We start from the raw sequence: 14,222 nt of genomic DNA, 5'->3' as shown, positions 1-14,222 counted from the left end.
CCCTCCGATTCACAGGTTCTTTATGTCTAGCCCACAACCTGGCCCCATAGAGACCCTTATATGTCCTTGTTTAGGGAGATCTGTTTTGGCCAGAGCAGGAATAAAAATGGTATGGAATTTTTGCTTGAATCACTAAATTAAGGTTCTACATATTAAATAAATTCAGCTCTTGTCCAAGCTCTAGAAAATGTTGAGGTTATTTGGATAACCTAGTGGTCACTCTTCTTGCAGATAAGAGATAGCAAGAGAGAGAAGTGACAGCTGTGCTGTTGAAACAGCTATCCCTGCTCATCAACAATGCTTTGTGTAACTTTTGTCTTTTTCTTTTTTTGAGTAAATGTTAGTGAGAGTTGAGTGGATACACACTGTTGAAAGGGCTAAGACACTTACAGCAAAAGTGATTTTTATGCCATATAATTTTTAATGTCTATTATAGCGCCAATAACAGCATAGTTACGTCTGTGGGCCTAGAGCAGCATTTACATAGTGGATTTCTGCATTCTTGAGAGAGGATGGGAGAGCTCAGCGACCCTCATCAAAGGTAGCTGACTCCCTCACCTTTTTCAATGTGGATCATGTCTTGGTCTCGAGGAGACTCAAGTCTAATTAAACTTGGAACCAAAGTCTGACAGAGTGTCCAAATATCTTTGATCTGGTCCTCTGTCTGGAAGAATTAGAGCCCTGGAACATAACAAGCAGGCAGCAGCAGAAGTCTTATTTTCTCTACCCTGAAAGTGTTAGGATGGCAATGAACCCAAATTGGGACCAGTTCCCAAACTGGTCAGAAGCAGAGAGACTGTCCATGGGCTCTTTCCTTCCTAGCTTTGTTCTCCAGTGGGATGGGAATGGGCTACTTTGATTGTTCATCCAACTGGCAGAATTATGCTGGGCCCTGCATTGGTTTGGTCAGCAGGGGCTTGGGATATCAGTAAAATCATTCCTTCCCTGAAAGCTTCCTTTCTCTTTTTTTCCTGAGGGAAGTGAGACTCGTGCAAGTTGCTGGCTCAGGAAGATGGGCTTTCTCTTCAATGCAAAGACATTCCAGGAATATTACTTTGCAGGTTGTGTATGTGGGCAAAGAAATGAGAAGAAGCTCCCAGAGGACTCTTCGCCCTCCACTGTGGCCATCTAGTGTCCGGGGGGACTGCCATGGCCACCTGCGTGGGCATCGTGGGTATCCCTGGATCCACAAAGACTGAGGCCTATTCTCCAAAGGGTGAACTCTTGTCTGATTTTTGCCCCTCTGACACAGAAGGGCAGCAATCCCACCCAGGGCTTTCACAGACAAGCCAAAGGAGATCACCCTGCTGTTTAGCCATGGGTGTCTCTGGAACATGCCAAAAATCTGACTTTGAGAGCATGCAAATGTGACAAGAAAGCAAGCCTTTAGCTATGTTTTTGATGAGGGGAACTAACACCATCCTGAAATTCTCACAGTTGAAAAATTTGTCTGTTGAACCACCTCAATGCTTTGAAGAGTCCAATACTCAGGAAAATGTAACTGTCCACACCTTCCGCCATTAAACAAACAAAATGGCTGACCTGTCATTCTTGGCATTAAAAAAAAAAAATGACAGCATGGCCAGTACGTTTTTCAGACCCCTGTGCTTATGTACCCAGTGGTGTTCTGAATATAGCATGAGGCAACTAGGAGCTCATGACAGGCAAATTCTCAAAAGGGGAGCAACCCTCATGAACAGCCAGTAGCCTCAGGGTGGAACGGAATTCATTCTCTATGGAGAGAGACAGGCCCTGGGTTTAGTCATCTGCTGAGAGGTTCCAACCTTGGGAAAAAAATGGAGCTGCCCTGAATTCACCGTGAAGGCCTATCCAAGGGCAGGGAGCCTGAGTGGGTCTTGTTCATTCATATTTTGATTGTGTCATTCAACAAATGTTCAACAAATGTTTTCAGGAACGCTAAACTTTAAAATCCCACCAAGAAGTCTCTGTAAGGTGGGCCACCCTCCTCGGGAGATTCAGACCTTCGAAGTTGGACAAGGGGCTATCCGCATTTCTCGGAGTCCACTACTTTTCAGTGTTCAGGAGGGGAAGGGACCCCGGAGCCATCAGCCGGCCTCTGGGGTCTGGCCTGCAACCTCGCCCTCAGCTTCCACCTGGTTACTCTTGCCCAGCTTTTTCAAGCTCTCCAGGAAGGCTTTCCAGGTCTCCGGCACGCTCTTCTCCAGCAGCCAGCCCTCACTCTCACACTCAGCATCCTCGGGGTTGGCCACACTTTCCAGCGCCGTGTGCAGATAGCGCAGCCCAATCGTGATGTTCACCTGGTTGGGGAGAGGAGACTGAGAAGACACCCGGAGAAGTAGCTAATTGTTGAGGCTGTTAGGAAACCTTGGGAGCACTGGCCTGTTCCTCCTGGGGACCCCTAAAATGAGGTGGGCACTGCTGGGTCTGGGGTTGGTGAAGTCCTCTCCCCACTGTCCCCCGGCCTCAGTGCTCAAGTTATCTGCCTCTTCTCCAGCCTCATCTGGGGCCACTTCCTCCTCCCCCTCCAGCCACCCCGGGCTTCTTTGGATTCCTCCCACATGACATCCACTTTCCCCTCAAGTCTGTACCATTTGCTGTTTTCTCTGCCTGGAACTTTGTTCCTCTCCATGTTCACCTGGCTGATTCAGCATCACCCTCAGTGCTCCTCTGCTACACAACCCCCATGCCCTTTTCCCTGGGCTCCCCACCCCCATCCAGTGCTCCTCAGTGCAGGCCTCTTCACTACTGCGCCCCAGGCCCTAGGGTGTTTGCTTGGCACCTATTTGTTGGACTGAACTAAAAAGTCCCCTCCTTTTCTCCAAACAATGTGCTGTGTGATTTCCCTTTACTTCCATTATTTTGATGAGTGTGGTGGTGAATGGATAAAAGGATGAAGGGATGCTGGTCATGGATAAGTTGGGTTTGTTCACTAGCAGTCACTGTGGCACAGACTGGTGCCAGAATGCCTGGGATCAGACCCCAGCCTTGGCACTTCATCAGCCATGGGACTAGGAAGCCTCAGTTCATTCCTCTAGTTGACAGATTTTCCGATGAAATGGTGCCTGCCTCACGTAGATGCTGTGACGCTTGGTATGTGTGAAATGCTCAGTACCTGGTGCACAGCGAGGATGAACAGAAGCACTGGCTGTCATTTGCCATCAATCAGCTTGGTAAGCATGGTTTGCACTTTACTAATAACATATTCTATTGGCCCCTTGTTCCTACCCAAATTTCTTGTTTGCTCTCTTATACCTCTTTTCTGAAATAGCAAACTCGGTGAGAAGACAAGGCCTGCTAATGGGGAACTTCCACTCCCTGAGGGCAGGGGTCTTGTTCACCCAGTTTCCCAGCACCTAGAACAGCATCAGATAGTGGTAGGGCCTCAGAAAAATACCTTTTGAATAATGTTCTGGGAACATTTCATTATTATGGTAGTAGATGATAATAGTAACAGTTTTAGGTTTTTGGTATTGTCCACTGAAAACTTAATCAGATATTTTTTGAAGTAGAAAAAGTCACCTCCTACAGGAAGTCCTCTTGGTGTGAGTGTACCCATTCTGATTCCACTCCTGTTTTCCTGAAAGAAGCACTGTGCATCATGTATTCTGCACTCAATAATGGTCCTCCCTTTGGTTCATGAGTTAGATTTCATCTCCTAACTGGATTGAGAAGCCCAGGAAGGAAAGGTGTAGGTCAGGATTCTATTGTTATCTCAGCTACCCTTGTGCCCCTCACCAAGCTCTGCCCCCAAAGGGTCTTGAATAAAAGTCAGGGGCATCCAAACTCCCTGTTCCCTGTGAGCTGGTCCTCATCTTATGCAGTCACTGGGTTCCTTTAAAGGTGTGTGTAAACCAAGAGGCAGTAAATAGAACCCCATTTTCCCACTGACTTCTATTATCCTTTCTGACAGTCTTCTCAGGGTTTTCAGAGGATGCCACGCTCTGACCTTCTAGTAGTAAGTGTCTCTCATTCTACCCACTCATTCCCAATGGACTCAAGGAGTTGATGACCGATAAAATGTCACTGAATACGCTGCATTGGCCTCAACATAAAAAGAAGCCTTCCTGGGCAGCACGGTCTTTCACTAGTTTCATGTGGTGTATCTGAGTTGAAGGCACAGCGATGGGTGAATTCCTACAGCACTGAGAGAGTGACTTATTGAAGAAACCCCCCAGGGAATCTTCTCTAATGGAAAAAGCTTCTCCACCTAATGCTGGTTTTGTACATTTGGATTTTGGAGTCTGGATTGTCTGTTGCCAGATTAGCTCAAAGCAGGCGCCCCTGAGTCGCCCTGAGTGCCCCGCTGGTCTGCCACTCACCTAAAACACCTAAACCAGCGCCTGGCACTGGGAGGTGTCCAAGAAACCTTTCTTCAATAAGCAGATGAATGCAACACGTTCACTGAGGGCTCACTACCTTCCCAGCCCTATAGTTACAGAGAAGAAGTAAGTCATGGGCCTTCCAGGCCTTGCAGATGAGATAAGATGAACCCACAAATGATTAGAATAACAGGGAAATGGTGAATGATAAGTGTGCATCTCAAGAGAAGCACAAATCCAAATAGCTCCCATTAACTGAACACCCCCAATGTGCATAGCACCTGTTGCCTCCCAATAGTCCCCAAAGCTAAGGGCTGTTACCCCCATAAAACAGATGGCAGAGAGGTTAAATAACTTGCCAAGACCTTAGAATCAAAAAACGTCAGAAACACAGCCAGGCAAGGGCTGGTTCTGAGAAAGGAGAGATGCTCTCCAGTGAGTCCCCCCATCAAGCCCACACAGGAGCAGGTGGCATCCCCTTCCCCAGCTGGCCCAGGGCCTACCTCAAAGAGCCAGATAAAGAGCACAGCGGCACCCATGGAGTTCATAAGGCTGCTGTAGTAGCTCAGCAGGGTGGCCTTGCAGCCACGCACCCACAGGTTGAGCTCCTCTGTCTGGTGGTCATAGCTGTAGTGCGCCGAGTTGTTGGTGAGCTGGTACTGGATGCAGGGCCGAGGCGAGTTGGGATTGCAGCAGCTGAAGGGGACACCGTCCACTAGGTACCGCCCATCCACGTTGCTCTTGATGCGACTAGAGGGAAAACAGACAGCTTGAGATGGACTCCTTGGATTTCTGGGGGCCTTGCCAAGGACCAGTTTTCCTCCCATTCCCTGATTTGGAAAGCCAAGAATATTCGTTCATTCATTCACTCAACTTGATAAATATTTGCTGTTCACCTCCTATGTATCTATCAGACACTGTTATAGGCATTGAAGATAGAGTAGTGAGGGCACAGCTAACGCCCCTGCCTTCCTGGAGCTAATGTTCTAGAGGGGAAAAGCAGATGCTAAACCAAGAAGCAAGTAACTATGGGATATTGAAATTCACTCAACCACACTAAATACCGTACATATGCATGGATTTCTTGCACCACCACAGGCTGTCAAGCCTAGATAGGGGCAGGAAAGATGAAACAGGAAGGAGGAGCAGCAGGACAGCCAGTGACTGTGGGACAAGGCTGCCTGGCATTCGTTACCCAGCCTCTCCAACCTTATCTGCCCCTCGCAGGTCTCTCTGACCCAGGCCTCCTCCAGCCAGATCAGTTCTTCTGGACAAATGTTTCCAGAAGGCCTGCTCAGGACGGAAGCCTGTGCGGCGAGTGGGGTGGTGACAAACTCCTTGCCCTCGGATTGTCCTTGGGGAACTGCACCCCAGTCAGGTGGGGGCTCCTGGCTCACCTGAAGCGCACAGCCTGCACCTGTGCCTCTCCCCCAGGCACCCCAGGGGAACTCAAGCTGATGGCAGGGCCCCCGGCGTGGTTTTTTATTTCTATATTTACGTGTGTATTTGTTCGGAGCACACCATACACTCACATGGGTTCAGAACTCAGAAGGGACAAGAGGACTGATAGTGAAAAGTCATGGTTACACAGGCGTCCTTATTCACAAAGCTTCAACAACACATTGCATAATAGCAGACTTTTACAACACAAGACTAGAAAGCATGTAATTGTTTAAAATAGAAATTATTTTCAACAATGTTATTTTTGAAATTGTAGTTATACTCTAAAAAGATGTCAGTGTTTAACTTCTAAGTAAATCTCTTTAATAAACAAACAAACAAACAAAAAACCTCTCCCTCTCATTCCTCTCCCTGGAGGCAAACTGCTCTGGCCAGTTCTGTGTGTCCTTTTAGGGAGGATTCATGCTCAGACAAGCCAACCCAGATTCTGCAAAGATTCTTATTCTTACCTGTTTTGTTTTGTTTTTTAATCCAAACCATAACATTATATACATAGTGTTTTGAACCTTTCTTTTTTCCCTTGGCAGTATCTCAGAGATCTTTTCATATCTATCTGTGGATGGTGTCCTTGATTTTTTATGAGCTGCATGGTATTCCTAGTTCCCTTCAGATGGATGTTTGGATTTTTCTCAATCTCCTGTTAATACAAACATGGTACAGGGGTCGTTTTGCATATGCATGAATATATCTAGAGGGTAATTTCTAGAAGACACATCCCTTCATCAAAGGGAGGTCCATCTGTGTTCTTGCCAGACCCCTGCCAATCACACCTCACAGCCACGCACCAGACAGCCTGCTCCCCAAGGCCACACCTATGCAGGGTGCTGTCCGACTTTCTAATCTTTGCCAATTTGGGGTTGTTTTAATTTCCATTTTTCTTATTATTCTTGACATTTGGCATCTTTCTAAATATGTTTAGGAGCCATAAACATAAACATTAAGGAACACATTTGGGTTTCCTTTGCTGTGACCTGGCTGTCATCTCTGGTATGACTGGACACCACCAAGGCTGCCTGTGGTGGCCTCCTTGGTTCCTGACAAATCCTGACCTACAACCAGAGTCCACACCCCCTGCAGCCCTTGACCTCTGCTTCATGGACAGGACCCACTGCCCAGAACATGGGTGGCCTTGCACGGCACGGGCAATACAGGAGAGTGATGTGCCATAAACAAGCTCCATCCCTCTAACTTCTCCATGCCTCAGCTTCCACATTGGTAAAATGGAGTCCACAAGAGGATTAAATGAAACGATACCTGTAAGAATGCTCAGAAGAGTGCCTGGTACATAGTAGGTGCACAATAAGCATGAACTATAACTATTGCTCATGGGTGAAAGCCACCTCGCTGGGCAGGGGCAGAGCAAGAGCCTATGTGCCCCTTTACTTCTCAGGGAGCTCTCGATCCAGTTGTTTTGGAAACAGGACAAACCACACAACTTCTCCAGGGAACCACCACTCAGCCACTCTAAGAACTGTGGAGACCAAACTGTCAGCTCCCTGAGGGCAGCCCCCAGCCTGGTGGCCTCTGCGGTGGTGCCAGCACCAAGCTCACAGCCACCACACGTGCTGCTGTTCAACGTTGGTTGGCTGACGGAAGCTGCCCACTGCTGCCCTGCGCATCTTTTCCCGCCACCCAGACTAGACCATGTGTGGTGAGTGCAGAAGCATGTCTTGCTCAGCCTCTGAGATGCTGGACCCTGGGCGAGTGCTGGTTGGGGTGTTCCTGGTGGGGCAGGGGAGGACTTGGAGCAGAGGGCGCCTGAGGGGTGGTGGAGGGGCCTCCAGCTGAGGAGACATGCAGTCTCTGGAATGTTCCCTCCCTCCTGTCCTCAAGACCAACCCCAACTTACCCTCCTCAAGGCTAGGGGTCTCCAAATTCAAATGCTGTGCATCCCTCTTCCTAGCTTGCAGGCTGTTCCTTGAGCCCTCTCCCACCAAGTGAGCTACTCCCAACATTCCTGGGTAGAGTGGTGGGTATAGTGGACAGAGCAGTTTTGAGCCCAAATCTGCATTTGTCAGCTGTGGCTCTTACCCTCTCTGAACCTGTATGAGGTAGAGATAATAACACCCAGCCCTCAGAGGAAGTAGAGGGGTTAAAAATGAGATGACACAAGTAAAATCTTGGCTCCTTCCCACTGAGAGCTATCTGATGTCAGAGCTGGACAGACCTTGAAAACCATCAGACTGTTCTCCAGAGGAAGTGGGACCCACAGCAGAGCAGGGCCTTGCCCCAAGCCACACAGGAAGTCAAGGACTCCAGCCCACAGCAGCTGCCCACTTCTCCCCTCACAGTTTCCCCTCCGCTCAGGTCCTTCCTGCCTGTTGGCTTTTTCTGGTTATACTTCTTAGGAAAGCCTGAGTTTCTGCCCCTGCACCCTGACCCAGGAACCCTTTCCTGGCACCAGTCCTTAAGCACCTCCAGGTGTCCCTAAGCTGGGCTGAAGCCTGCAGACCGCCTCCTGCTCATTACACGCACACCTGAAGTGAGGGCCAGGCCTGGGGAATTGTGGGCTGAGGCCAGCAGGGGCTCGGAGTTGCCCTCAATCAGCAGGCTGGCCTCTAGAGAGTCCCCAACTCCTCACCCTTGCCTTGCCGACCCCCAGCGGACAAGCCACCCAGCTGGTCTGCCCCTCAGACTGGGGCTCCCTGAGGCAAGGCCAAGGTCGGCATGGGGGTGGCAGGCCTGGCTTGGTGGAGGTTGGGGCTGCCCTGGGCTTCCCTCCCGGGGTCCCACACTTCTGGAACGAGCCCCACCAGAAGCATCAGCTTGTTTACTCAGTGCTTGCCCTCATTCCAACCACAGATTAAGGCCCCACTCACCCTCTTAAGACAAAACCAGGCAGTGGAGATCTCCTTAGGTGGTGAGCTGGCTATTTATATCAAAGAGTACTTCCCAGGCTACAAATCTCATTCTGCTCCGGGGTCACAAGGGCTTGCGAGGGTCTTGATTAGGATAAGGCCTGTGTTCTAGCCCACTCTCCCATAGCCCAGCCACATAGGGCCTGGACAAATCAAAATATCAGGGTTTTCCTGGGAAAACCAGCATAATTTAGTAGGCAAACAAAAAAATCAATAAGAAAAGCCATACAGAAAGGGTGGGGGCATATAACTGGTAATGACCCAATCCTGAACCCACATGCTAGCTCTAGGTGACTCCTGTGGGAATTTGGCAATTCACTTGACCTCTCTGAGCCTGTTTCCTCATCCAGAAATGACAACATAAGTGCCTGACAGGAAGTGGTAGAAATTAAATGGGTTAATAAATGTAAAGTCTGAGATACAGTTAGATGCTTAGTATTTTTTAAAGACTTTTTGAGTACTTGCTAGATTTAAGTACTGTAGGTGGATAAGGAGGACATAAGAAAAAGTACACAGCCCTGCCCTCGGGGAGCCCCAGTCTGAGGGGGACACAGCCCTGCCCTCGGGGAGCCCCAGTCTGAGGGGGACATTGCCCTGCCCTCAGGGAGCCCCAGTCTGAGGGGGACACAGCCCTGCCCCCGGGGAGCCCCAGTCTGAGGGGGACACAGTCCTGCCCCCGGGGAGCCCCAGTCTGAGGGAGACACAGTCCTGCCCCCGGGGAGCCCCAGGCTGAAGAGGGAGGCACAGTCCCACCCCAGGGAAGCTCCCTGCCAAGGTCTAGGCTTCTTGAGATTCTCTAATCTGGTCAGGAAGAGCCAGCAGGTACCTGTACCCTGTGGGTTCCCTAGGAAGGATGATAAAGTGAGACAACTTGGTGTCAGCCCCTCCCTCAGTCTGAGGCCCCCTTACTGGTTCACAGTTCCTGGAGGCCTCTGAGCTCCCTCAAGCTCTGCCCACCCGCTGACCAATTCATTGCTCCAGAACCACCTTCCCAAAGTTCTCAGGGTCAAAGAGGGAAGTGGGGCTCACCCCAGCCTTTTGGTTGGCCCATCCAAGTTTAATGGAGAAGGAAAAAAGGAGAATTCTTTTTTAAAAAACTGTTGGTGAATGAAGACCCTGCTCTCTCTCTCCGTACCCTCTTTCTGGACCCCACCCCTGCTTCTATTTGCCATCTGTTGCCTCAGAATCCTAGCCCTGTGGGTGCTGCTGAGAAAATACAGAAGATAAATGCTTTTATGACCCAGCTTTGTCACGTAAGTTTATTAATCCTCCTGAATGAAGCAGTCTAGATGTAAACAGAATATATATATATATGTGTGTGTGTGTGTGTATATATATATATATATTTTTTTTTTTTTTTTCAGTGGCCCTGTGCAGGAGAAAATGCTGCTCCACATTTTCTCATTCATTCACACATTCACTCACTTGTTCATTCTTTCCACAAATAGGGGCTGGGCTCAGCACTGGTTCCAACTCCATGAAGTTTCTGGACATAATCACGAGGAGCCTCACTTCCCTCAAGGGCACTGTCCACTGCTCATTAATTTCAAAGTTTGTGGGAAATGATGATGTGATCCTGCCTCTGGCCCTCGGGCAGCCCTAACAAGCTTCTAACTTGGAGGCATAGGAGTCGCCGCTAAGGAGCATTGAGGTCACTAGAGGTTTTGGAAAGAAGAAAGACATTTCAGTTCTATAATTGTCTTGAAACCATCTTTGTTTCAAGATTGTTTAACTGTGGAAAGTTAAATCCAACAGATATTTTCTTCCTGGAAATTTAGCCTAAGAAAATTATATACACAGAGAGAGAAGCAAACGGTACAAAGATGCCAACTTCATTGTTATTTACAATAGAACTCAATAAGAATCTAAATGGCTACCTAAAGGAAAAGGTTAGGTGTGCACTGATACATTCATTCAGTGGAATATTATGTATGCAACCATTAAATATGCTCATTTTGAACATAACTGAAAATGTTATAAGATTAAATTACAAAATGAAGCACTCAATTTTATTTATAATATGGTTACACTGTGTTATTGTGTGGATGTTAGCAAGACTAGACTAAACTGTGGAAAAAAAATAAAGCAATCCCTCAGTTGTGGGTTAGACACTGGCTTCAATTTCTTTTCCTGTCTTTGGTTTTCTCCATTGTCATCACCATATTTGTTTGTTTAATACAAAAACTTTTTTCCTAGTCATTGGAGTTAGGATAATTTCAAACCAACAAGTTGGTATGGGACATTGAGGTAGTTTTGATCAAGCTAAATATTTGCCTGAAAATCTGAATAAGCTGACCATTAGGAGTGGAGCATCCTGGAGAAGTTCTTCACTCTGGAAAAAAAGGCGATTTGGGGATTATAGGGAGATTATATAAATCCCTCCAAGGGCCGACTCTCTTCAGAAGACAATCAAGGAAACTGTCAGATGGAAAGATAAAAAGGTTCTTCTCATCTGCTCACAAAGGCTGGTTCTACCATCGGTCTCTACTCCCCACCCCACCCACCCCCAGGAACCCTGCTTCTCCCTCTGGCTTCCCACCCCCCTGGGGGGGGACTTGGGTAAATCGTACCACCTAGTGCTGTCCCTGCCAACCTGTCATCTAGGAAGGGCAGAACAGTTTACAATCCTCTCCTTGACTAGGGATTTGGAGCAGAAATCCCCATCCCCAGAGAAAATAAAATACCAAGTAATGACCTTCAGTCTGAATTCCCTTCCACTTGAGGTGCAACTAGGCTAGCCATCTGAGATTCATGCAAGTTGTCTGGGCTTCAAGCATGCCCTGCTGCTGGTGTACCCAACGTCCTGAATTCAAGCCCCCCCCCCACCTTGAACTTGCCACTGTGGGATGAACACCTGAGGCCTCCGCCTCAGCCAGGGTATGGGAAGAGTTAGACAGAGAGAAGAGATGAGGGAGAGAAGCTGGCTCCGGCAGGCCATTCTTCCTTGGAAAATGACTGAAGACCCATGATGGTTGGTCAACTGAGAACAGCAGCATGCTGGGGTCAGCACACTGCTGTCATCTCTCACCCAATGGACAAGACTCTTCTTTCTCACCAACACCCCCTACCTCCCGTCTTGAGATTTTATTTTTACATATGCCAAGAATACTTTAAAACGCTGTATCGTGGTGTACTATCATGATTTAAGAAGTAAACCTCAGCAAGCACTTAATGAGCTCCTACTCTATGCCAGGCTCTGGACAGAGCTTAGGTGACTTATGAGACCACCTATTCCAACGCTTTCACTTAAAAGATGGGCACTCCTCCCCCTTACGTGGGATCAGACACCCAGGGGAGTGACTCTCCCTGGCTATGTGGAATATGACTCCCAAGGAGGAATGTAGACCTGGCATCGTGGGATGGAGAACATCTTCTTGACCAAAAGGGGGATGTGAAAGGAAATGAAATAAGCTTCAGTGGCAGAGAGATTCCAAAAGGAGCCAAGAGGTCACTCTGGTGGGCACTCTTATGCACAATATAGACAACCCTTTTTAGTTCTAATGAATTGGAATAGCTAGCAGTAAATACCTGAAACTACCAAACTCCAACCCAGAACCCATGCATCTTGAAGATGATTGTATAAAAATGTAGCTTATGAGGGGTGACAATGTGATTGGGAAAGCCATCTGGACCACACTCCCCTTTGTCTAGTTTATGGATGGATGAGTAGAAAAATGGGGGAAGAAAAAAAAAAAAGCACCCAGTTTTCTTTTTTACTTTAATTGTTCTTTTTCACCTTAATTTTTATTCTTCTTATTTTTGAGTGTGTGGTAATGATAATGTCAAAAATTAATTTTGATGATGAATGCACAACTATATAATGGTACTATAAACAATTGAATGTACACTTTGTTTTGTATGACTGCATGGTATGTAAATATATCTCAATAAAAATGAATTAAAAAAAAAAAAAAAAGATGGGCAGTCAAAGGCCCAGAGTGACAATTGACATGCCCAAGGTCAAATAGCCAATTAACAACTAGCCAAAACTACAGATCTCCTGACTGCCCCGACTCTCTGCTCTTCCCACCATTTCCAAGGACAAACTCCTTGGGAGTAGATATTCAGGGTCGAAAGATTGGAAAACAAGCAAACCAATGAGAAACTTAAGCTTCTGGGATGGGATCCATCTACGTTGGGTGAATGAGACAAGAAGCCAAATAAAGTGTCAGTATATATGCAATCTTGGAATGACCCCATCCCAACTGTATGAAGCAGAGACACACTCCTGGCCGGGTCTTACTCCCTGGGGACTCCTATTCAAGTAGTTTAGATAACTTGCCACCTTTCTCCCACCTTAGCCAAGCATTAGGTTGAACCATATGAAGTTACCATCCTTGTAGGTCAAAACTGGTAGAATTTTGGCAATTTCATGTGGTTCTCCCTCCTACACTCTCACATTTGCAGAAACAGGACACCCAACGGGAAGGGAAGGGCACTGGACAGGGAAGTCAGAGGCCTGGGTCTCCAGGTCCCCATCCAGTTTGACCCCGGGACTGGAAGCCACTCACTCTTTCACTTCTTTGGAGGAAAAGTCCAAGTAGCGGTTGCTGATCCACTGAATCTCAAACCAGTCGCGGAAGCCATTGTTGCCACAGCACCTGAACTCGATCTGCAGCATGTCGATGGTCTTCTTCATGAAACACCTGCCAGGCGTGTCTGTGTCCCGGTAGTACTTCATGCCGTTCTTGAGCCCATGAGCCAGGGTGCTCTCCAGTGAGCCCCGCATCAGAAAACAGCAGAGGGACACCAGGAAGAGGGCAACGTTGAAGAGGACACAGACAGCCAGGTACAGCTTCAGCCAGGGCTTCCATTTGGTGTACTTGTCAGGGTCCAGTGCATCATAGCAGATCTTGCCAGCCAGAGAGTTGAAGACACAGGACAACACCCCTACCCCTATCAAGGAATTGGGCACAAAATGACTCTCCGAATTATCCATCACATCACTTCTCTTCCGGAGTTCGATCTTCAGGAACAGCCCGAGGCCGAAGATGACAATGCCAGCCAGCACGGAGAGCCAGTTCATAAGCCAGAGCCCTTGGGCCAACTTGACCCGCTTCTTTTGGTCAAATGTGACTTTCAGCAGCGCCATGCTTGCAGCAGGCAGTCCGGGCAGCTCTCACAGCACAACTCACACCCCTGGCCTGAATGAGCTTCAGGGCTAACAACTCAGGGCCTCGGGAAGGATGCAGATGGCTGCAGGGAGCTGCTCTGGGGGCTGCCCATGTTGAGCCCCCCTAGCCCAGGACCCCTGTTAACCCAGGAGTTGGAGCAGGAGCTCATGAAGGGGTTAGTCTTTCTGCACCTCCACTCCCAGCCAAGAAGGGACAGACTGAACAACGCAGATTAAAAATGGGATCCACAAGATGTCTGGCTAATCTCTTTAGCCAGGTTCATCCCGTTAGATAAAGCCCTCAGAGCACAACCAAAAGGAGCCTCCACCTATGCGCTGGGGCAGAGAGCTTTGGATTCGGCTTGGAGAGTCAGGAGCAAAAAGGGCAAGACTGGCCAGAAGAATGGACTTTATCACAGTCTGGCTGATATCACATGTCTCCCCAGAAGCAGATTTGCAGGCTCTGTCTTGCCCACAGCTCTTTCCTGT

The 14,222-nt window shown here is 48.2% G+C and overlaps 2 protein-coding genes across 2 annotated transcripts in view; one reads left to right on the top strand and one right to left on the bottom strand.

The window, feature by feature from the left end:
• Nucleotides 1-1,786: 1,786 nt before the first annotated feature.
• PRPH2 (peripherin 2) lies at nucleotides 1,787-13,712 on the bottom strand. The gene is made up of 3 exons (XM_037844826.1): nucleotides 13,132-13,712; nucleotides 4,805-5,051; nucleotides 1,787-2,279 (listed from the first exon to the last, which is right to left on the bottom strand). The coding sequence occupies exons 1-3, from the start codon at nucleotides 13,710-13,712 to the stop codon at nucleotides 2,067-2,069; spliced, it is 1,041 nt and encodes a 346-aa protein (XP_037700754.1). The 3' UTR covers nucleotides 1,787-2,066.
• The window catches only part of BICRAL (BRD4 interacting chromatin remodeling complex associated protein like), a 119,284-nt gene continuing 112,289 nt past the window's right edge, over nucleotides 7,228-14,222 (top strand). Inside the window, exon 1 of the mRNA XM_037844824.1 lies at nucleotides 7,228-7,413. The gene's annotated coding sequence lies outside the window, so the exon portion shown is untranslated. The remainder of the gene's footprint in view (nucleotides 7,414-14,222) is intronic.

Source organism: Choloepus didactylus, chromosome 7 (assembly GCF_015220235.1).
Source record: "Choloepus didactylus isolate mChoDid1 chromosome 7, mChoDid1.pri, whole genome shotgun sequence".
In the NCBI taxonomy this organism is placed as follows: Eukaryota; Metazoa; Chordata; class Mammalia; order Pilosa; family Megalonychidae; genus Choloepus; species Choloepus didactylus.
The sequence above is the reverse complement of the archived record's forward strand: the minus strand, read 5'-3'. Positions and strand labels throughout refer to the sequence as shown.